Raw genomic sequence first — 25,147 nt, forward strand, 5'->3', positions numbered from 1 at the left:
CAAACACGTACGCCAAGCTCTTAAGGCTAATGGTTACTCCGACTACACAATCCGCAAAGCCATCACTCCAACCACCAAGAAGGATCCTGTTGAGGAGCCTTTCAAGACCATCACCTTACCCTACATTGCCGGGGTCACAAAAAAGATCTCCAAAATCCTGATTAAACACAAGATCCAGGTCCGTTTCAACACAGTACATAAAATCCGTGATCTGGTACCGTCTGTAAAAGATGTGGTTCCAGACATACAGTACCCTGGTGTCTACAAACTAAGTTGCCTCTGTGGTAGCAGTTACATTGGGGAAACCAAACGACATGTCTCGGACCGCATCCGTGAACATAAAGCTGACCTGAAACACTGTAGGACAAACACCTCAGCCGTGGCAGATCACTGTTACAACTCAGTGGGCTCACATGACATTGACTTCTCCAAGACAGAGGTTCTCTGCAAGCCATCTGGCTATCATGAGAGATTCGTACATGAGGCGATCCACATTTACAAACACAGAGACAATTTTAACCGAGAAGATGGATTCTGGCTTAGCAATCACTGGAAGGACGTAATAAACCATTTTGATACACATTAGGGTGGGTAGAATAATACATAGTGTTATATTAAAAATGTGGTGGTTTATAGCAATACAGTATGTAATTTAATGTTGGTTTTGCCTATGGAAGTATATAGTACGGTATAGACGCGTGTGATGTAAGAGAATAAAGTTTAGATGGAAGCATATTATATAATTTTTTACAACGTAGAATTTTTCATGTATTACTTACTGTTAGTAACTCAGCTTATTGTAGAGTATAGTAAGTTTACTGATGATGCTATGTAGTTTATACTTTAGTTTGTCATGCAGTTTATACTGTAGTTTTTTACGTGGTTGTTTAGTAACTACAGCTACATACTATTAACATTCCTTTCCTTTGTTAATGCTCCCCCCCTTCCCCCCCCCCCCTTTGATGCTGCTAATCCTGCATAATGCACGGGCATAGTATTGATTTGGAACCCCCCCCGCCCACCTCCTACGCATTTTCCATATGCTGAATTCCTCTTGATATGCAAATTATTTTGTTTAGGCGCTCTTCTTCCCACCTCCCCCCCCTCTAACCCAGCTTAAATATACGCTCCAAGCTTGGGGTGTTTCATTCTTCGCCTGAGGATGGCTGCTTGCGTTGTGGCCGAAACGTCGTGAGAATTGTTTTATTATGTTTTATTTTTATTATTTTATTACTTCCCTTCTACGTGACTTTACCGAAAGAACCAAGAAGATATTCTTAGGTGTTTTCGGTAAAGTCACGTAGGTAAAAAAGTAAAAAAATAAAATTAATAAAAGTAAAATAAAAATAAAATAAAAATCACGACGTTTCGGAGGCAACACAAGCTTCCGTCTTCAGGTGGAACCGTCACAGAACGATAGCTGTATCAAGTAAGCACGATAGCTGTATCAAGTGACTTGATACAGCTATCGTGCTGTGACGGTTCCACCTGAAGACGGAAGCTTGTGTTGCCTCCGAAACGTCGTGATTTTTTTTTATTTTAATTTTACTTTTATTAATTTAAATTTTTTACCTACGTGACTTTACCGAAAAAACCTAAGAATATGAATCCTTGCAGTCACGAAAGCTTCAAATCTATGTGAAAATAGGCGGGGTTATGTGAAAGTAGGCGGGGGATACCACCCTGGTCACGCTTTGAGCCTGCCAGAAAATTCGCTAACCCCCCCCCACCCACCCATTTTGTACTTGTCCAATGTGAGGGTAATTAACTGCTGTCACTGAGCATCTCATAATGCTGGGCACGGGAGAGCGGTGGTTAAGCCAGGTGGGGCTCCGAGAAAACGGCGGTGAGTCGATACGACTGAAATTGCTGGGTTTGAATTTGGGTTTCAACCACCACCGTTCAAAACCCGGCCCTCGAATTTCACGAGTTTTGTGGCCTCAGCTCGGCCATCAATGAGTGAATAAAAAAAACGTAACGGTCATTTAGCTTTTTCATAATTAAGTGAAATTCCAGCTCTTGGGATGGTATTTGTAGGGCATTCAGATGTGTCCCGAGCGTTGTAAAGAGGCGACCCACTCACAAAGGGAATCACATTGATCTCAATCACACAAACTGGGTGTCAATTTTAAGGTAACAATAGTTTGAGAAAATCTAGCTTGTTGATGGAACAACTCAGTGGCATGATAAGGACATGACAATGACTGCAACGAATAATGCATCACCATGTGTAATGTAATCTACAAGAGAATGGTCCCTGAAGGTGATGGCACACAAAACTACTTTTGAAGTTAAATAGATCTCCTTTATCCGCGATAAATTGACACGACGAATTGTTGTTAGTTGTAGTATGCCAATCAAATAAAATCTGTATCTCAGAATCAGAATACAAGCCAGATTTAGCGAAAAATCAAGGTTTAGACGACCGCGGATATGTTTCTGTAGTCCCTAGCGACCGGGCCCGACAGCATTTGGCACACCCAAGTTTAGCGTCGCCCAGCTGCCTGGGATGCGAACTCGTGGTGACCGCGGTTCCAGCGCTCCGAAACGACGTTTCGCCCCCCCCCCCTTTGTGCCGCCCGGCCACCTCCCCCGAGCAGTGTTCCACCATCGCCATGTGCTCGTGTTGCGTACCGTGTGTTCGACACCGTACGCAACACGAGCACACTACGCGTGTGAAATGAGACACTGCGCCCGGTACGACGACAAACGTGCAGCCAGTTTGATTTCCATCTCCACGCTGGTGCCTTCTCAGTTTCCGCTGTGTATGCCAGTAAAGCCTTTTGACTTGAAATAAACTAATTGAATGTAATATGCATATGAATAACACTGATTTATGTCATCAGTTACAGTCCTAATAAAAACGCATCTTTGTCTCAGCATGTGATCCTGATTTAATTCAATTAACGTCAACTACCTTAATTGCTGTGCATTTTTGAGATTTCTTCGCTGTGGCATATGCTTACGGTATCGCTTATGATTTTAGAGCATTCGCAGCCTTAATAAAAATTATAATTCAACTTAAAACGCAATTATTTTGTGCATATTAAATATGAAAAGTCCTTTTTTGTGATATTTTTTTTTAAATCACAGTCCATCGGTGTCTATGCCACGAGGTGGAATTTCATTGTGTTGTGCGAGCTATTTTGGCTGTTGAGACAAAATTTATCTTCGTTACAATTATTATAACATGGAATAATAGGGGAAGGCGTCCGATTGCCACATCGTGGGATGGCGAGAGGGTGGGCGGTTTGGTTGGTGTGGCATTGGGAGAGGCCTTTCATCCAGCAGTGAAATGAGCATGGCTGATGATGATGCCATCGACGACGACACTTAAAAGGGGATCATTTTGTTTCATGTGCTTACACTGTACACATACAGAGACGTCAAACGTCGCGCTACAGAGCCACAGACACTCTGCTCGCTTGAAGAAAAAAAAAACCAGAGGGGGAGAGAGAGAGAGCGGGGTCAAATTACAGCGTTTGTGGCCCAGCCGCTGTTTGGCTGCCCAATGTGGTTATAGGTTCACGCTGCATTACAGCACTTAATCAGAAAGTGTGTCCAAGCACATTAGCTGTTCCTTTGAATTAGATGTTATCAGATCCCACATTGGCGGCCCACCTCTCCTCCAGCAGCCTCTGCCACTCGAGTGTCTGAGAATTTGTTCCACACCGCCCCCCCCAACGCATCCGCGTCGTCAACGGCCCGCATTCATCAGACTCACCCGGTCTTTATCAAACAATATTCATTCCCCTACTCGCACTCAAAAGACGCCGCTCGTTTGACGGCGCAAGCAATGTGCGTTTGATTACGACACGGGGTATTTTTTTTTATTTCGGGTTTTTTTTTATTATTCATTTTGTTTTAAAATACTCGCGGCATTCGTGTTTTGCGGGCTTTGATCCTGTCATTGAGGCACGCGCTCTCTCTCCACAACAGAAGGGTTCTGCGTGTAAACACGGAGGTCAATTAGTCAAGCACGAGGCGGCGTGGAATCGCTCATTTTTCCGTGATATGTTTATTTGATGTCGTTGTCTCTGGCCGAAAAGTGTTCTTTCATTTAGCACTTGCGGGCGATAAAAATGTATCACTCTGCGCCGCAGTCCTCCGGGTTCCAGAAATTCACGAGATCATGACAAGTTGAGCTGCGTTTGATTACCGTGCACGAGTAAATCAAACGACCGTTCCCACCGCTCGCCGTTAATCCGTGGTTGCTGCTGCTGCTGCTTGCGCTAGGAAACACTACGGGAGCGGTGGGAGCGGGTGACACGTGTGATGTGTTTACACTTTTTTATGGTTGCGTTACCCTTCCACGCACGTGTGCGTGTGTGTACGTGGTGTTTTTGGTTTCGCGAGGCACCGCCGTCTGGCGTGGTTACAAATCCCCTCCCAGCCATTACCCCGGCAGCGTCGCAAACTTTCGTGGCTGCATGTTAATTCCCACTAATTACTCCGCGCTAATTCCCTGGCTCCTCGTCATTGAAAAAAAAGGGGGGGCGAGAGAGAGAGAGAAGAAGCGGGAGGGAGAGGAGAGGGATGTGGTTGAGGGCATGGTGGAGTGGGTGGGGGGGGATCTCAGTCACGTTAATTACAATTACAAACCGCTTAATGAAGTACGCTGTGATTATTTCAATATTTGTTCGCCTAATTAAGTAATTAGTCTGAGCGTTGCGAGGAGCGCCAGTGCGCTCGACGCCACCTGTTCTAGCATACGCTGTCGGGCGGGTGTCAGCGTTCTTTGCGCAAACCGGGCCCCCCCCCTCCCGCTGACAATCCACCCCCCCCCCCCTGCACACGCTACACCCATCACCGCCACCGCGTAACGTACGCGCGCCAGCCCTTCCTGCCTGCAGCCCGCCTCGGGGCACCCCGCCACACACGCACTGCACCTGCTGCCAACCGGCCAACGCACGGCGGCGTGGCCAACGCACGGCGGCGTGGGCACGGCGTGCGGGACGCACGTGGCCACACGGGCACCGCACGTGGCCACACGGGCACCGCGCGCGTGGACACGCGGACACCGCACGTGGACACGTGGGCACCGCACGTGGACACCGCACGTGGACACGTGGGCACCACACGTGGGCACCGCACACGCGGGCCGCTCGCCGTCGCATAATCAGTGAGCGCGTCAAAAGGGGGTATTAGTGATGACTTTGAATTAACGAGCACATGAAATTTACAAGTAAAAAAAAGTAAGTCATTAGCAACAAATCAATTTGGACGTTTAGCTGACGGGCATTAACTTCTCCAATGCCGCGCTTCAAATGGCTTATTTTATTTTGAATCAAAAATCTAATATGATAATCGTATTCTCGCGTTTGTATTAATCGACGTTGTTCCCCCCCCCCCCCCGCGTCTCTCGTTTGTTGCTGATGCGTGCGAAACAAAAAAAACTGTTCCGTAGGCGTCCGACAACATGAAACTGTGACCTGCTCACTGCTGCACGTTTCCACTACATTTCACACGTCACTCACACAGGTGTAGATGTGTGCGTGCGGGCAGTGTAGCGGTGAGCACGCTACGTACCCTGCGAACAGAGTTTTATTCTCGCTCGCGGCCAACACCGGTGACGATTCTGAATCGCTACTGGGCCCTTCCCGAGGACGAGGCAGTCTCAAATGAGTACCTGGTGCGGTGTGTGCGAGAGCATCGCCACTAAGGAGACAATATACGAAGACGCCAAAAAAAAATCATAAAATACACGCCAATGGTTAAAATCAACTACCCGAGATTGTCCCTAGGCAGGATGACAGATTATAAGCTCTCCCCGATGCAGGAGATAAAAGCGTAGGATTCAAAACATGAGGGCGCGTGCTGCCCAAACTTGTGTCTCCGGATAGCAAAGTTCCCCCCCCCCGCCCGCCCACAAACACTCGAAAGGTTTCCGAGCCATACACGAGGCTTTGGATTCCAGGGCACATTTTACGTGGCCCAAGTAGCAGCCCCGAAGTCGTCTGCTTGTGCTCATGTGATCATAATATTCCCATTCCTGAGCAGATCGCTTCTGCTGATTGGATTTTTATAACGAGTGCAACCCCCCCCCACCCCCCCTTAATGGGGCACGCTCTCCCTGCTATGTTTGAAAGTCTATCGTCCAGTCTGCCATGACCATGTGTTCTGCGCCTCCCCGTTTTGTTTTGTTTTTGCCGCTGGATATTCACACGGTACCGTCTATGACCAACTCTCCCGGCGTGCGCCAACATCCCATCGGACCACGGAGCTAAGCGCCGTTGAGCCTGGCTGGTGCTGGATGGGCCCACGCGTGTCTGCCGTGGCCACGCATGCTGCGTTGTCACAGGCGGCGCAGGGCTGCATGCTGGTGAGCAGAAGTTCACGCGGAAGTCCATCTTTGCACTGCACTTCTACGATTCCATGCCTACGCTCCCCATCTTCGCCAACCTGCACCGACCAGCGAGGTGAGGTGCGGTCAAAGACAAATGGCATGGGGAGGCCCTCATCCAGCATTGCATTGACAAAAATGGCACTCGCATATTTGTATGTCCTTCCACAGCGAAAAGGGAAACAAGCTTCCAGATTCAAATGAGGCATTGTGGCAGTTCCAGTTACAACAGCACCAGGCTTCACCGTTTCTTTCAGCATTGCTGCATTCACAGACAAGCATCTACCCCCCCCCCCCGAGCCCTTGTCATACTGCATATCCACCATCCTCAAAGCCGCCACGCTCTCTCCACCCCCAATTCCCCCTCTCCAAAGCGACTCCCACGCTAATGAATGTACAAAATGGATCACTGCATTTGGGTCCCGACGGCGTGCGGAGATCCACACACACACGCAACACTCGAGCAGACGCACGCGCGCACACAGACCAGACAGTGCTCACGCAGCCGCACTAGAGGGCAGCACGAGCCAAACCAGCCCACGCGACCACCAGCAGCAACCACGTGTCATGTGTCAAACACGGAGCGCCCTGGGGCTTCTGAGAAGGGTTCGCTTTCGGGGCTGACCTTGCTATCGTTTGCATGCAAACGCTGACAAAAGCCGGAGACTCTGTCTGCAGCTCGCTTGCCGGCGCCCGCCGCTGTGGTGCGCGAGGGACAACGTGGCGAGTGTGGTGGGGAAGAGCCACTTTTTTATTATTTAGTTTTTTTTATTTTATCAGGAAAGGCCCACTGAGCTGTATAGCTCTTTTTCAGAAGCGACCTGGCTATCACAAATGATAGCGGCAACGAAGTGGCTCATCACGTGGAAATATGTAAAGCAGCCAAATACTCAAAAGGCATGATTCTAAATGTGGAAGGAAATACCGAAGGACCCGGAGAAAAATCCAGGCGGCAGGGTTCAGGATCAAACCCACGACGTCCTGCATACCAGGCGAGGGAGATAACATCTTGCCACTGCGTCGCCCCCCCCCCCCACTGCCAATCGGGGTATTTACCATTCCGTCTCATCCCTCCAGTTATGACCCTGCACGTGTTATGCTTCCGAGGAACGACGCGTTATTCCAAAGGCACGGGGATTTGTATCTTCCGCGGCCACAACAAAAAAAATGTCCACGGGCTTAAAAGGCTTTGCTTGGGAGGTGGGTCCCGTTGATTATTAATGGGGCACACAGGAAATGTGCGCCTTAATTAAATGCCCTTCCTTGTGAGCTTTAAAATTGGGGGGGTTCTGATGGTGACATTTCCAATCTTATTTATCCAACTAGTTATTCATTTATTTAGATGGCAGGGGGTTGTCTAAGTAATGCTAATAAAGAAATGCTCTCCCCAACATGTTCCCAACAAAAGCAACCGAGTTACAAACCGTTCCCGTGCATTATGGAAACAAAGACAAAGATCCCACATGTAGCCTTAACGGACTGTTGGGGCAAGTGCTGTTAGCCAGGACCTATTAATGAAAGCCGGAACGGCACACGAGGGGGAGGATAGGCAGAACCACTCCCGGCCGCCTTTGTCTCCCCAGTGGTGAGGTTTACTCACCGCACCAGGTACTCATTTGAGGCCTAGTCGACCTAGGGGAGGCCCAGGACCGGTTCAGATAATCGTCACCGGTGTTGGCCATGAGCAGGAATCTAACTTGGGTCTCGAAGATCGTAGCGCAGTGCGATAACCGCTCCCCCACCGCTCCTCACCGACATGCATCTCCCACCAACATTATGGAAACACACGCACGCCGGCACGGTAGGTGGGATCAAGAGCCAACAGGGAAGCCGTCGACGACGATGGAACAGTTTTCTCATGTAAAAAAAGTTAGCGGTAAAGGCGCAGCCCTGCAACTGCACGCCATGGCTGGAGGATGGGCCTCTCTCAGCTGGAGTGCATTTTGTCTTAGTCTTCCACGCCTGACGGACGTCTCTCAAGAGGTAAGGAGTAGCCACACTCTACCCGGAACTTCACATCTACACGTAAACATCATGAAAGGATTCGGCCTCATATCAAGTGAACGTTAAAACCACTGCGACACTTGCATGTATAATGAATCTATTCATCAAGATTCTTCAGCTCGCTGATATGTGCATTGAATCGCGTGTGTAATAATCGGTGTGTTTCAATTCACATGTTATAGGTTACGGAGTTATAAGACCCCTGGAGCCACCAGAAGCCTCTATATTCACAGCAAAGTTAAATGAACAAAGTCTATACTTGAACGCTGAACCGTGACAACTCATCGAATTGCCCAGGCAATGAATCGGAAGACTCCTAATTCATAACTACGAGTATATGCTATATCAGAGTATTATCACCCAGACCCAAATCTTAAACTGATCTACAATTAAAAATATACTTTTTAAATGATCCATGATTACAAGACAATTACCATTACCCAGATCTATTTTCAAAATGACATTAATCTCAAAGGACTCTTAGCCGGTAAAACAACTGACAATTATTTGAATTGCCTGAGCCCAGGTTTTGCTCTGGCTCTAAAACCACAATGCCGCAGGTATTGCGGCGGTGCAGCTTAACCCTGCCACTCGCGTTCCGAGACGTCTGCAAGTTGCAGGGTGGGGGGGGTCCCGCGCTCACCTCGAAATCCCAGAACGTGCAAACGGCTCGGCGTTCATTTTATTTAGAAGCGTTGTAGCGCCGTTGTTTTTAAAGCTATTGTACTCGCCGCAGGGAACCGTAGTGACACGACCTCACTCTAAGATAGCTGGCGCCAAACTGTTCCACACACCCTCCTGCATGGCCTTGTGGGAGCCTCGATACCGATAAAGTTATTTTGCTTTAGAGTTTCCATCCAGTTTCCTTTTTCATGACGTACACGTATGTCATCGGAACGGGAACGGGTTAATATGATTACGGAGCGAGCTCAGGTGGATAGGGAGCAAAGCGTTGCCTCTGCAGTAACCTCAGGTGAGGGAGTGAGAGAGCATGGCTACCAAGATTTAAAGGGCGGAAGGCATATGCATTAATTTATTCATTAACAGACGCAATGTATTGCTCGGTTGCAATAAGGCTATGTCCGTGGGTCTGTATAAGGCAGTGCAGCAAGCGAGTCGGTGATTTATCCGTGCAGATTTTTGAACGTTAACCCCCATCGCAACTTGTGGGTTTTCTCTGTGCTCACTGGTTTTCCTCTTGCATGCCAAGATTCTCAAAAAAGGAATTCAGCGGACATTCTGAGGACTGGAGAAGACTCGCCTTGGCAACTGGCAAGATTTTTTGTTCACGATGATCATTAGTTATACATTAAGGGTTCTAATGCTACGAAATGTTCCGGTTAGCCAACAGATGCGGCAGCACTTTCCACTCCGTCATTCACTCGCGTATATTTATTCACTCTCTCACCAATGAAAGTCACTCGCTCACTTATTCGCTCACCGATTTGCTTGTCCACCCATTCACTTATTTCACACACTCAACTCACCCCACACACTCGGTCACATACTCGCTCGCTCACTCGCCCGTCTGTTTTGTACGTGTGGCGGAAAAGGAATAGAAAAATCGATGCTTACAGGTACCTGACTGGCCAAACTGAAGTTGCTCCCCGCCGGGCTCTTCTTCTTGTTGGTGCCGTTGTTGGGCCCCACGCTCGAGTTGGAGGTGCTGCTGGCCGAATTATTTCGCTTGCGCCGCTTCTTCGTCTGCGGGCGAGTTGGCTCTGCTGCGCACAAGGCACGCACGCGCCACACGGCGGTGGGGGTGGGGGGGCGGTGGGGGGTGGGGGGGGCGAGCGCGTTATGAGTGACGACGCAGACGTACGGCGCGAACAGTGAATCCACTTCTCCTCACTCAAGATTCATTGCACACTGTCGCATGCCACTGTAAACATCATTTGCATCATCAATGTTATTATTGGTTAGGCATGTAACGATGCATCGATTTGCTGGGCAAAATCGAGTCTTTGTGCTCACGACGCGCGCGTCAAATTGTGGCGCGTGGGACAATTGAACGTTCAGGATTTGCTCGGATTGTAAGCGGATGATTTGTTAATGTTACATCGAGGGCTAATGGAGCGATCAAAACTGTACCAAAGAGGGAAAAAAAAACAAAAAAGAGACAAAAAATAATAGACTGTCGAATAGAATCACGACCCCCAAATCGTGACATCTCTGGGAAAGAGGGGGAAAGGTGGGGGGGGGGGGGTTGTAGACCATTACATGCCTAAGCATCGTTACGTTTCAATCTGAAATTGCATGTCATTCTTTTGCTTTCGTCTTTATTTACAAATTTGGCAGCTGTACCGAATGGATCCCGCGAAGATCGGCCACCATTGGATTTTTGAGAATCAGCCCCGAGGGCTGTGGGCCCAGAGGGAGGCCGAGGTGCCGATGGACAGAGCTTGCGGAAAGGGACCGGGAAGCTTGAGGCATCAGCCTGGGCGAACAGCGCGTCACGGCCCAGGACCGCGAGGCCTGGTGGCGGCAGGTGGTCATCAAGAGCCGCGTGAGGCCCACGTGGTCTCAGGATGGATGGGTCGACGGTGAAGATGGATGGAAACAAACGCGTTTGGTTTCGCCGGCGGAGCAAGGTGTACGGTATCGCGCGTGCGTGTATGTGTGTGTGTGCATGTGTGTGCGTGCGTGCCGATGGCGAGCGACGGAACGTTGCAGGTCAAAACGCGAGACGATTCGTTGGCAATATTCGCGCGTTCCAAAACGAGAAAATAAAGCAAGGCAGCTAGAGCATAATAAGGGTTGCGTCGGTTTTAATAACAAACAAACAAAAAACTCTCCCGCGCGCACGCACGCACGCACACACGCACACACAGGCATGCACAGCGGTGTGTGTGCAAACGTAACTCGAATGAGAGAAGGCAAAATGGAAATGTACCGTTCGTGTTGACGTACTTGCATCGAAAATTACGACCGGCGTGATTGCTCGGCACAAGACGCGCACACTCCGGGTCACGCTCGCAAACTGGGCTCCGTCGTTAGGACGCGGAGAAGGCCGGCAGCACAGGGGGGTGGGCGAGGTTGGGGAAATGAGGGCAGTAGGTCGGGTGTGGGGTGGCCGTGTGGTGGGCGAGATGGAAGGGTCGAGGAAAGGGGAGGGAACGTTTGAGGGTGGAGGAGGGAGGAGGGGGGGGGACGGAGTGGCCCGCGTGACGGGGTCAAGGCGGGACGTGCGAGCGCTGTACCTGGAGGGGCGACCATGCGTTGCCACTTCTGAAAGAGGCAGGTTTTGAGGCAGTCGCGTGGGCTGATGTTGTAGGTCTTGTGCCGGGACATGAGCTCTTGCATGGGCTCCAGGATGACACAAAGCTGGTCGAGGATCACACACACAAACACACACAAAAAAAACACGGCGCGTTGTGGAGTTGAACAAGCAAGCAGAGTGGCACCTGGCCATTGAGCGATCCCTTGCTCCATAAATGAAGTGCTTCAGTTTAGGGAGCATGCGCGCCTTACAAGTTACAAATGGGGAATATGTACATTCTTGAAATTTTAAACAGAGGAAACGTATTAACCCGTGCTTATGCAAATGTCGGCATTCAATGCCATCGGATCACTGGGCGCTCAGTGACAGCGGGGGCGCGCGCACACACACACACGTAGAGCTGAAATCACACGTGAAAGAGCCACGTGAAGAGAAGAGAATGGTTTACGTACAATGCTCTGAGTGGAAGCACACTATTTAACTCCCAACCCTGACCCTTTATTTGTACTTGTATGGATACGCTATCAAGCGGAATACCTACACCCCTCCAACCCCACACGTGCAATAAAACATAACCACGCGAAGTGAGATTCCATCGCTTGGTAAAAAAAAAAGGACGCGCTGGAGGGGTAGATTCACGTACGCCGGGCAACGTCGCACACGTGCGCCGCGCGGGCAAACACGGAGAAGAGAAAAAACCAGGCGCACACACACACACGTGTTCCGAACAAAGACGCGAGAACACAAACACGCGCAGGCAGTAGAACAAGGCCGACACAAAAGCCAAATCAGCGGCGCAATTTGCCGGTGAGACTGCAAGAGCCCAACAGTGGCGCCCGGCCAAATGGTGTTAGCCTTTGTGTACTGACATCAACGTGGGCACGTGCGTGAAAGGGATTGAGAGCGCTAGGGAAGGGGAGAGAGGGGTTGAGGGGGGGGGAAAGAGGTGGCAGCCGCAGTGCATGAGGCTTTAATTGAATTAATGGATGCAACGGGTGAAACGATTTCAATTAAAGCGGACAGGCTAACAAACGCGATGATTTACAAGCCCTGGCCCTCACAGAAGCAACAACGTGAATGGGCAGAATAGGCCGACCGCAGAACAGGCCGCTAATTTTTGTAATTCGGCCTGTTGCGTTAACCCCCGCCGCCCCTCACGCACCATCCCAATGCCCCCCCACCAACATTTTACGCGCTGAGCTGTAGAAATTCAACAGACATTCTGCCACCGTGGCAAATGGATTCGAAAGCTGACCAATTAGGACAGGCAAATTAAAGTTGAATTTTGCTCCATTAGTGTAAAAAAAAAACACTTTAATTCAAAAGCCGCTTATCTTGTGCAGTACATTCTGTATTCTGTTTATGTTGCCTGCACTGGCTAAGGTACTTACATTTATCACGCAAAATGTGTGAAAAAGAACGTTAATAATCACAATTGGATTTGATTGGCTCTCATTGTCGAGGCATAAGCAAAACTGCACTTTCTGTCATGGCGCAGTTTTATTTTTGGTGTCACGGCAAACATCTGCGGCGGCGCTGTCGCGCGCACGGCGATGCGTTGCCTTTTTTTATTCCCCCCCAACGTTTAAACAAAAACCTGGGGTAGAATTCGCCAACGGAATATTTAGCCCCCCACCTATGGTCCCACTGTTCACGCCACGTCGAAATTAATCAACGCGGAGTACCGGCGGCTTCCCCCCCACCCCCCCCACCACCACCACGCAGATTACCGCTGTGTAGCCTAACGACCCTTGGCGGGCGTAACTTTGGTGAGCGGCCCGCGACTTTGCAAGACCGAGCCCGGGATCGCATTCGATGTTAATGGGGCACGGCGATCAATCTGCGCGCAGATCAGTTATGACACTCAATGGACACACCGCTTGACAATTTGTATTCAAATTTTTCCATAAGTGACTGTGCCCTTTGGTACTGCGAGGGTTAGCCCCCATGCCCTTCGCACAATTTGCATTCAAATGAAGCAGAGAGCAGGGGGAGAGGACACCCCGGCGCTTCGTGCCACGCACGCGCGGTGGACAAATAAGCCACAATTGGGGCCACGGAGCACATTTGAAGGTTCATTACACACAACTTGCATTTCACTCATAATTCATCTACATTCGCTGTTTATTATATTTGTATACGTGCAAATGCACGTATAATTAAGACGTACAAGAGAACGCTCGGGGGAAGTGGGTGGCCTGGTGGTCAGGGCTCGCCACGAGAGAGTGCGAGCGTGCTTGGGGGTTTAACACCCAGCCCCAATGTCCTGTGGAGTCCTCAGAGTGCCCCATCTCAAGCAGTACACGTGCATAAGGGGGGTGGGGGTGAGGGATGGGTGGGGATACCGTTCATTTGTACACAAGGAGAAGTTCAATGACAAATGTAGAGCACCATGAAGTTATAATTGACAAGCCTTTTGTCAATACACTGCTACTTACGGTGCGAAAGAGAGTCAACATACATTCAGGTGCCCCAAGCAGTGTCAATCATGGGGGTTGTTTGAGCATATTTCACCATGCTGGTTAGTGCATATTAGTGAAAGGGAGGAGGAGGAAGAGGGGAAATCCAGCATTGGTTGAGATATCACCAACCGCTGATTTTAGACAGGGATTGAATTCAGGTCGCTGGGTTCATGGCACATTGCGTGAACCACTGTGCCACTACCCCCCCCCCGCTCCCGCTGGGCCCTCAAGAGAATTACACACAACTATCAAATTATTGTGAGCTCCCACCAGGGCTGGCTGCCTGCCCCCCCCCCCAACTCAGAGCCTGAGAAGACGTTCATGGACCAAACGGCCGAATGGTGACACCAAACTTGGCTTCTGGATGACGGCATAAGGCACGTACAGTACACGTATAATTCATCTCCTCGGCGATGCTGTGAATTGTAATAAATCAGGGTCGCGTTTGTGCATTTGTATCGCGCGTCTCGAGGTCAGACTTGTCCGTCTTGTGCGTTTGGTTTGGTCCGCCTCGTTTATTCGATAAGCCTGCAGACACCTTAGCACATCATTTGCATCGGCAAACAACGATCGATTCTCAGAGACAAAAATCGATACATGGATCATAAGTACTAGAATGAACACATTGTTACGATGCCTAATAGCGAAACAATTATAATGGGAGAATAAAAAAAGTTCACCGGTTTACATACGTTCAACAAATTCCATCCTTAATTTCTCCAGGATGCACGGACATTACAACTTGTACGACACGTTACCCTGTGGATGCTTATTTGAAGCGACGCTTTGCCCTGCTTCTCGCCGGAATCATCATCATCAACCTGTGGTCACTGTACATTGCAGGCCTGTCTTTTGCAAGTCCTCATTATTCTATTTACCGTGGCCATTTGAAAGCCACCTTCTCATATCACTGTCACTCTGCCTCCAACAACACCCCATATCTCTGGAGCGGATTTTCCTGCAAATATCGTTTGCGGTAGTTTCATGAAACACTATTGGAGCGGACACATCGGCCCGGGAACACGCAACGGTGCAGAGGCACAAATCCCCACAAGAGTCCGCTAATAACTTGATCTTTTTACTTTAATTCCAGACTCGCGTGCTAGAATCCGGAGACGGCTCAGAGCTGACAACAGCTGCTAACATTCCTTTCGAACAGCGGGATTTCTGTACAATCCTGCAGCACAATGAATCACTTACGCAGCCCCGAAGCGATGCCAAAAACGTGAATTAAAATGCGACTTCAGTAATGTCACTGAACATACAGTGCATCGGTATGCATCCTTGAATACTACGAGTAAGGTTGCGCGGGGGTGGGGGGGGTAGCGGGAGGAGAAGGAGGAGGAGAAGGCCGCCCGATGGATTGTTGCTGATGAACCTTCAGCACGAATGTTTTAGCTGCACAACTCCACCGCGGCCATTTTGGTCCTATTTTGGGAACACACGCCTGAGGAGCCCTATGAATGGGAGTGTGTGCGCGTGTGTGTGTGCGTGTGCGCGTGTGTGCGTGCATGTACGCGAGTGTGTGTGTGTGTGCGTGCAGGTAATACGCTTGGGGCGGTTGGAAAATGTCTGAAAAAATACAGTGCATGAGCAGGTTTGAGTTTGTGCTTGTGTGTGCGCGTGTGTGCGCGTGTGTGCGTGTGTGTCGTGGCTTTTTGGGGAGGAAGTCTGCGGCAGGAGGCACATTTCTCCTGACATCCATTTCCTGCATTCACCTCTGGCCGTTAATAAATGTGGAATGTATTATTAGAACTATCGCAAAAATCATATTCATTGTTCATCACAATGTATGTTGTTTTTTCTTTTGACCTATTCCTCCTCCCCACCTCCCCGATTATATTACATTTTTTTGGCTATCAGCATTATATCATGAGACAAGACAATTTTCATTTGGAACTTTTCAGACAAAGGTGCAAACATCCTGGGGGTCAGAAAAAGGCCCTGGAAGTCCGAGTCACAGAACTACTTCAGATGTCACTTGAGCAGGCCCTCTTAATCCACACAAGAAAAATCTTTTGCATATGCATTGCAAAGATCGTTCATTGCAACTCAATCAAACTGAATATTTTAGGTCTGTTTGCCGGTCATTGGGGTTCATGGGCTGAGACCGTCAAATTCACCACACTTGAGAACCCGTTGCAGAAATGGATGGCTGCCAACATTTGAATCTCGGACCTCAGTGGCGATTGCGCTATGCTCTGACCCCTTTGCCACCCGGCCACCTTAACAATGTAAGAAAATCTTTAAGGGTTTAATTTTTTGCAAATAAGTATTTATTCTTCTCCATTTCCATCCGAGCCCACCACACCCCTCTCTGGCTGCCTGCCCGTCTTCCTGTTCAGGCTTTCTCCCACACCATCTCCACTCTCGCCCTATCCTCTTAAGGGGCCCACAATGCTAATGGAAAGCAAAGCCATAAACCTTGTACAGAAGCGAAGACGAGAGCAAAGTGGTCTGGTGGGGTTTGGTGCAGTGGTCAAAAAAAAAATTATGCGGCTCTGAAACAATCTCACTACAACCCTCACATTAATGTTTGAACACAAGCTCCGGCTCTTGCCTATTAGCACACTTCCACTTCCCCTTCGGCCCCCCTCCAGGCCAAAGCCTGCTTCAGTCCAGGCTGTGGCATCCTTGCGAACAGAAGCCTCCTCTCGCTCTACTTCCGTGAGGCAAACGCTCACACACCAGCACGCGTGTACGCACACGCGTACGGGCGCACACACGCAGACATGCAGAAATATTCACGTTCACGGACACACACACATGCACGAACATGATAATGTTCCAACCTGTGAGGTAAAAAAAACTGGAACACATCATGACAGTAAGCATATCTCCCAAAAGAGGAATCTGGGAGAACTAAAGAAACATTAATTGTCTGGGGTGTTGGATTATTACACAACTAACAAAAGCCAGGACCTTCAATGGCCTGGGAAGACATGCAGATCTTCCAGGACAACTACATGAACAATAGGACGATCCTGGGACAACCATGACGAGTTGCAAACCATACGTACGCGTGTGCGCAAGGGAGATGAGCGAAAGCGCAATCAAACGGTGAGAACAATGCGCTACGAACCCAGTGACCCGAGTCCAATCACCAAATAAGACACGGATACCCGAACTCATCCTGGGCTTCCCCAAAGTTGACTCCGACACAATTGGAGAAACAAAGGTGGCCGAGCATGGTGCAAGCTATAACAACTCCTGCTGTGTTGGCCTCATTAGATGCTCGAACAACTCTTGCCCCCAACATTCTGCTAAGCTGGAGGGATCTTTGTCTGAACACAACAAGTAAGAGAATGTGAATGTGTTTCACGCACGTACGTGCGCACACATCGGCACAACGACAAAGATCCCTCTTCAAGAGCCTAGACGGACTGTTGTGAAGAGTTTTGTTCGCGAGCGCCTGATACGAGGTCCAACACGGCCCACGAGGGGGGGGGGGGCTGGGAGGAGAGAATCACGCCCCGGCCTGGAACACATTTTTAAGGCTGAGTTACCTAGGAGCGGCACAGGACCAGTTAAAATATTTGTCACTGTTACTGATAGTGAGCGGGAATCGAACTCGGGTCGCTGAGCTAACCACCACCACGCGACCGCTCAGAGCTCGCGCACGCACGCACGCACGCACTGTGTGTACTCACGCACGCACGCACTGTGTGTACTCACGCACGCACGCACTGTGTGTACTCACGCACGCACGCACTGTGTGTACTCACGCACGCACGCACTGTGTGTACTCACGCACGCACGCACTGTGTGTACTCACGCACGCACTGTGTGTACTCACACACGCACTGTGTGTACTCACGCACACACGCACTGTGTGTACTCACGCACACACACACTGTGTGTACTCACGCACACACGCACTGTGTGTACTCACGCACGCACACACTGTGTGTACTCACACACGCACTGTGTGTACGCACGCACGCACGCGTGTGTACTCACACACGCACTGTGTGTACTCACGCACACACGCACTGTGTGTACTCACGCACGCACTGTGTGTACGCACGCACTGTGTGTACTCACGCACGCACGTGTACTCACGCACACACGCACTGTGTGTACTCACGCACACACGCACTGTGTGTACTCACGCACGCACTGTGTGTACTCACGCACGCACGCGTACTCACGCACACACGCACTGTGTGTACTCACGCACACACGCACTGTGTGTACTCACGCACGCACGCACGCACTGTGTGTACTCACGCACGCACGTGTACTCACGCACACACGCACTGTGTGTACTCACGCACACACGCACGTGTACTCACGCACACACGCACTGTGTGTACTCACGCACGCACGCGTACTCACGCACACACGCACTGTGTGTACTCACGCACGCACGCACTGTGTGTACTCACGCACACACGCACTGTGTGTACTCACGCACACACGCACGTGTACTCACGCACGCACGCACTGTGTGTACTCACGCACACACGCACTGTGTGTACTCACGCACGCACGCGTACTCACGCACACACGCACTGTGTGTACTCACGCACGCACGCACTGTGTGTACTCACGCACGCACGCACTGTGTGTACTCACGCACGCACGCACTGTGTGTACTCACGCACACACGCACTGTGTGTACTCACGCACACACGCACTGTGTGTACTCACGCACACACGCACTGTGTGTACTCACGCACGCACGCACTGTGTGTACTCACGCACGCACGCACTGTGTGTACTCACGCACACACGCACTGTGTGTACTCACGCACGCACGCACTGTGTGTACTCACGCACGCACGCACTGTGTGTACTCACGCACGCACGCGTACTCACGCACACACGCACTGTGTGTACTCACGCACGCACGCACTGTGTGTACTCACGCACGCACGCACTGTGTGTACTCACGCACGCACGCACTGTGTGTACTCACGCACGCACTGTGTGTACTCACGCACGCACGCACTGTGTGTACTCACGCACGCACGCACTGTGTGTACTCACGCACGCACGCGTACTCACGCACACACGCACTGTGTGTACTCACGCACGCACGCACTGTGTGTACTCACGCACGCACGCACTGTGTGTACTCACGCACGCACGCACTGTGTGTACTCACGCACACACGCACTGTGTGTACTCACGCACGCACGTGTACTCACGCACGCACGCACTGTGTGTACTCACGCACGCACGCACTGTGTGTACTCACGCACGCACGCACTGTGTGTACTCACGCACGCACGCACTGTGTGTACTCACGCACGCACGCACTGTGTGTACTCACGCACGCACTGTGTGTACTCACGCACGCACGCACTGTGTGTACTCACGCACGCACGCACTGTGTGTACTCACGCACGCACGCACTGTGTGTACTCACGCACACACGCACTGTGTGTACTCACGCACACACGCCAACATTCGCTCTGGCCGCATGAAAATGCGCTCGGCCTCTTCTGTTAACGCTCAGGCACAATTACGATGCAAGTCGCGACGCGTAAGCCTGCAGCTCTGGAGAGGGAGGGGGGGGGAAGTTAGAGGTTACGGCGGCAGGGGGAAAAAAGAAAGAGACGGAGCCAGTCTATAACATCAAAATGCACAACTTTTTTTCTGAATGTTTCGCAATGTTTTTTGCATGAAGCGCCTCAAGAATTGTTTTTTTCAAAGCGCACTCGCCCACTGCGCACGCGAGCACGTCGAGGGCAAAGACTGGCACTTGCAAAGCTGTAGCCGACCGTGGAAAATTCTCTCTCGCGTTGGACAGTGCCCCACCTACGACAAATCGCGTTTGCTTGCGTTCACAAGACAGCTCCGGGTCTTCGGAAGACGCGCGGGGCTTCGTGTTATTAAAATAAGCCGCTAAAAACCAAAACTAATTGAGGGAACCGCGACTCCGAAACGTGCTGCTGAAGGCGAGCAAGCGCGACGCGATGCAGACGCGGGACAGGAACGCGACGGTTGCATCAGAGTAATTGGAGACCGCATACTGACGACGCTTCACAAATGTACCGGACACTGCGCTGAGAAAGAGAATTACTCAAGTGGCCTCGCACTTAACGCACGTCGGCGGAAACCGTGGAAGATGTGAGGAGCGTTTGGGGAAAAAAAAAACACACGCACATACATAGTGTAAACAGACGCATGCCTTTAGATACAACGCGCAGCAGCGAGTGACTGTAACGTGCCGTGTGTGCGATTAAATGATAAACAATTATGCCACTGCATAGCGGCACGAGCATAAAAAAAAACTCAACTTTGAGGTGATATTTTTTTTTATCTAAAAAAATATTGTTTGGCATGCATACAAATTGGCTTTCCAAGCTGTGCGTGTATGTGTGTGTACATATATACGCAGTACAGCTATGTGCAATGTATTCGTTCAATGGCATTTTCTCTTGCTGTTTTCCATAATATTTATGAAGAGAGATGTGGTGATAAATTAGAAGTTTAAAAATGCTGAATGTTTTACACTTTGCAAGCGGCAGTATATTCATAAGAAGCTCGAATCGCGTTTATCCTAAAGTGAATATCTTTATCTTGTGGGAAGCTTGCCTTAAAAAGGCACCAGACCAAAGATAATTTAACTTTAATGACAAAAACAACGATATGATATTCTCCAATGCGCGTTCTCGGCGGTATGACACACGGGGACGCCGGGCGTAACTTTTTGCTTTTGTCGCCAACGCCTGAACCTTGCGTCGCGTTCATTCACGAATCGGTCGATGGCAAGCCATCGCCTCTGCATCAGACCCACAAACGATGTTCTCGAGGGGGGGGGGGGGAAGTTGCGTGTTCTGCTGGAGGCGCCGAGCGTCCGCGGGCCCAGCTGACGTGCCCGAGCGGGACGTGTTCACGCGGCGACGACAAGCCACGCCAGCGGTTATTAACGTGTCAGCATGCCACATTGTTGCGTGTCACAAAGTCGTGCCCCCCCCCCGCCCCACCCACCCCGTGCGGTTACGTTCACTCCCGTCCATGCCAACTTTACATTTTTAACAAGTTCACCGGCGGGACGCCGAAAGAATTAACGGGGGATGGTTTGCACAATGCGGCCCACGCGTTTTGTACATTTGCACGATTTGTTTTTTATCGCGCCCGTTTTTTTTACTTTCTGGACGCGAATATATTTATCCGGCTCCGCAGTGCTACAAACGGCACCAGCGCTGCATGCGATGGGCTTAAACGGTGAGGGCATGAGGACTAAAAATAAAGATAATTATAAAAATAAACGAAGGCCCCCAGCCTTTGGAGGGTTCCTAGCAAATTACTCCCTAGCCATTGTTCGCTCCATCCCACCCGAGCACTGACGGCTCTAATTTTATAACAACTCCAGCACGAGCGGACATGAATACTCCCAGGCTCCCCTCCGGCTGGGCGCCGTCTCTCGCGGGGACACACGCACCTACACGCTCGCTCGTTACCCTCGTCAATCAATCCCCGCCGAAGGAGCTCACCGACCGAGCAGTTCCCCGTGGCTCTTGCACGGCACCGGGCGCGGAATTATTTAGTGTTTAAAAACAAAAAGGTAAATAATGCGAAGAAATAGAGCGTGCCGATGAATGCCGACAATTGTGAAATAACACATTTTTAAGTGCCGAAAATACTTGTCGAATTTGGTCAAGCCACACGTAGCGGCAGCGTCGTCCCCTGCTAGCGGACGATACTTGCCTGCAACGCATCGCGCCTTCGGGACCAGCCCCGCGGCATACGAGCGGGCGCGCCAACCAAATGCGCGAACGATACGAGCCGATCAAATGCACAACTTTTGTCAACACAGTAGTTAACGCCTCGTCCTCGCGAGGCCACACAATCACACGCACGTCCACCCACGGTCCTCCGTCCCGGAGTTTAATTACTCTTCACACAGATAAAGGCCCCTCAGCCTAAGCGTAGCCACCTCAGCACCTCTCATCTCCACTGCAGCAAAAAACTTTAAAATATATATATCCATCAACCACACCTGCGGGCTTACATCATTTTTTCTGGCGTTTTTTTTTACCTTGCAGGCTTGCAAGGTAATTCGCCTGTAACCGGCGCAACCGCAAATGCGTGTCGCTCCGAAAAGAACCCGCGGCAAACGCACCCTAAACCTGAAGTGCCGAGGGCGTGCGCTTCACGGAGCTGCCACATCAACTATTCAAGAGCAGCGAGTGGCAATACGCGACACGCATGCACCACCCCCGCACACACCCCCACCCCCCACCGACCAACCGTGTTTAAAAAATGCATCGAGATGTTACATTTTACCTAAAACAGCAAACCGTTTCTGACAGAATGGTGTTCTTGTAAATGGATTTGTATCTCGCGCATTTAAGCACTTAAATGGCATACATTTTGTTCTGGTCGGTCTTTGTTTTTATTCGCGTGCGCGCGAGCAAATGCGGGGCCGCGCGTACGCGCGCTTTGTTTTTCTCATTTGATATTTCCTTCACAGATTTTGTTTTGTGTTTTTGCTTTTCAATACCTGCAAAATAAACGGTGTAAAAAAAAAGCCTGTTAAACTTTACAATTAACAGCAACATGCCTTTGTGCCAAAAGAAGAAAGTGGTTTGATCAGTGTACGCTACATCGCTATTACACGAGGATCATAAACACGGGACGTTGACAAAGAAAAATGGAACAAAAGTTGAAAGTTGCAGCAGAAGCCCAGAGAGGGACATACTTGGAATTACTGGCACCGCAGTGACGAGATGTTAACTACCTCGCCTGTTATACAGGTCATGAGTTCGATCCCGACCCTGTCGCCTGTATACTTAGAGTTTGCATGTTCTCCCCGTGATCGCATGGATTTTTCCCCCGGGGGTCCTCTGGTTTACAGTATTTGGCTGCGATAAATTTCCACGCGATAAGCCACGTTCCTTCACTGAGCTGTAACTTTGTGGCCATGTCGCTTCTGAACAAGAGGTGTATAGCTCAGTGGGCCTTACCTGGTAAAATGAAAAATAAAATAGTTTAGTTTACTCCGTGTGATAGAAAGAGGAAGACGTGGATCAGAGGACAAATGCAAGCCAGATTATCTTACCGACTGTTGAGCAACGTAAGCTGGGCTTGGGCAGCACACATCACTCCAAGGGTCGGTGGCCGGGGGTCAAAACTAACGAAGTTGGCAGCCAACGTAGGCAACACACCCCAAGGGGGATGAGCACCGCAGACAACAGACTAAGTAACCTCGTTCTGCAGGTGGTCGATGGATTTTATTATTTTTACATCGCAATAACTATATGGGTGGCTTTCATCTAGCATCGGATAGATCACGGCTAATGACGACAATTGAGCCACTTAATCCGGTGACTTTCAGCAAGGTTGGTGGAGCACGCAGGGATGGAAGCCTGCGTAAAACACCCCAAATTCCTCGCCAGGAGCAACTTGAGGTAGTACAGCAAGTAGGTTGTACGTCAAGCTCTCTGTGTGCCGTTTTGAGTGTCACCCCCATTAAAACACATTTCCTTTTGGATTCGTTGTTTTTTGGATTCTCTGCGCCATCCCATTTTCGTCTCTCTCTCTCTCCCCATTTGCCCCTGAACTGTGACACGAATGCAGGTCGGTGTGAAGCAGCGTTCACACGCGGACGAGGCGACGGGTGAGAGACGCACGGACGGGTTGCAGCAGCAGCAGCCGCTATCGCCGCCTCCTCCTCCTAGTCTCCAAACCCCACGCACGTACTCTCTCGCTCACCCCCATCACATTTAGCTTGTGACCTTCCTTAGACCGTACACGCCTAGTGGGTCGTGTAACAACAACAGCGGGCCAGACCCCTACGCACACAATGCCTCATACATTTAAAATGTACTTTAAAATGATATACACACACATACGAACGCACTGAATAAACACACGTCTATATATACAGTACCTATGTATGACTTGGGGGTCAGGGATGTCAACCCATACCTGGCATGTCACCCTAAACGCAGCACTGTCTTGGGTGACCGGGAAGCCTCAAAGCTCCCTTTCATGGCAGCCTTCTTTCCGCATGCACACACAACACACAACACACTGCCCCCACTAAATATTTGATTGCATATAATGCCCTGAATTAAAGCACAATTTGGGCGTATTGATCTAAGTTTCTAAAATATAAACAGTGCACATGAATATAATCAGTTTGAGATATATATAAATATATACACCGATGTTTCGCAAAATGCACTGCTTTGCTGATTTTCAAGCCCTTGGCAATCCACTGCTGGATGAAGGCCTCCCCTTGCTTGTAAATTATTATTTTTCCCCATCCTGCATCAAGCTGGCCCAGTGTGGTGTGGCGAGAGGAAGCAACCAAGGACACGTTGAGATATAAACTTTCCACCAATATTATTAACCACGGACAGGGAATTTAACTCGGCAAACCGGGCTCATGATACAACGTGTGCTCACTCCACCACGGCTACATTCAACTTCGTGCCCATGAATGAAAATGGAGCAGCTATGGAGGTCTTGGCCCACCGGACCACTGCACAACAAGACTGGCACCTTCCCCAACTATAACAACCAAATCACCCCAAATGGGATCTCAAAAGCTGAGCTGGGTAACAGCTTGTTTAGCAAGGGCGTTCCAATACGTACAATCATCAATTCATGTCAATTCTTAAGCAAAACGATACGCATCTTGCATTGTTAGTGCAAGAATCCGATGACCGTTCGTCGTGTAAATGTTGTTTTAAAAAAAAGAGCTCATGGGATCGCTGCAGCCGCTAGAGGCCACTATAGTTACCGCCAAAGTTAAAAACAGAATAGCGGACAATTCATGGACACATCAGAGGGGGTAAAACGTTTCACCCCCACTGGTTCCGACTTGGATCGAGGAATGCCTGAGAATCCCAGGTCATGTATGCTGGGGCTGTAAGGTGGCCAGGAGAAGGCAGTACGGCAATAGAAGGCTTTTATGTCATTGGTGCGGAGCTTTGAGTGTGCTTCTCCCTCACACACGCATGGTGGGTTTGCTCCCACACGAAGCCAAAGAGCCATTGGTGACATTGGCCAAAACATCCCGACGCTGCAGGACCCCCCCCTCCTGAAACGGGGTCTCGAGACTTGGCGAGGCATTTGAGGGTAAATAAAGGGCGTTGTTGTTGTTGTTGTTTCTGTTATCGTCATCGTTGTTACAGTTGCCCACTTCCACGCAAG

The 25,147-nt window shown here is 50.0% G+C and overlaps 1 protein-coding gene across 13 annotated transcripts in view; it reads right to left on the minus strand.

The window, feature by feature from the left end:
- The window catches only part of LOC144717568 (LIM domain-binding protein 2-like), a 173,825-nt gene that overhangs the window by 14,189 nt on the left and 134,489 nt on the right, over nucleotides 1-25,147 (minus strand). For 4 of the 13 annotated variants that reach the window (XM_078592993.1, XM_078593002.1, XM_078592989.1 and 1 more), the window contains 3 exons: nucleotides 11,548-11,671; nucleotides 10,652-10,822; nucleotides 9,923-10,071 (listed from right to left, as the gene is read on the minus strand). In XM_078592993.1, the coding sequence (XP_078449119.1) occupies nucleotides 9,923-10,071; nucleotides 10,652-10,822; nucleotides 11,548-11,671 (444 nt within the window). The remainder of the gene's footprint in view (nucleotides 1-9,922; nucleotides 10,072-10,651; nucleotides 10,823-11,547; nucleotides 11,672-25,147) is intronic. The other 9 variants (XM_078592992.1, XM_078592991.1, XM_078592998.1 and 6 more) reach the window with 6 other exon arrangements.

This window comes from Lampetra planeri, chromosome 4, assembly GCF_965212315.1.
Source record: "Lampetra planeri chromosome 4, kcLamPlan1.2.h2, whole genome shotgun sequence".
NCBI classification, from domain to species: Eukaryota; Metazoa; Chordata; class Hyperoartia; order Petromyzontiformes; family Petromyzontidae; genus Lampetra; species Lampetra planeri.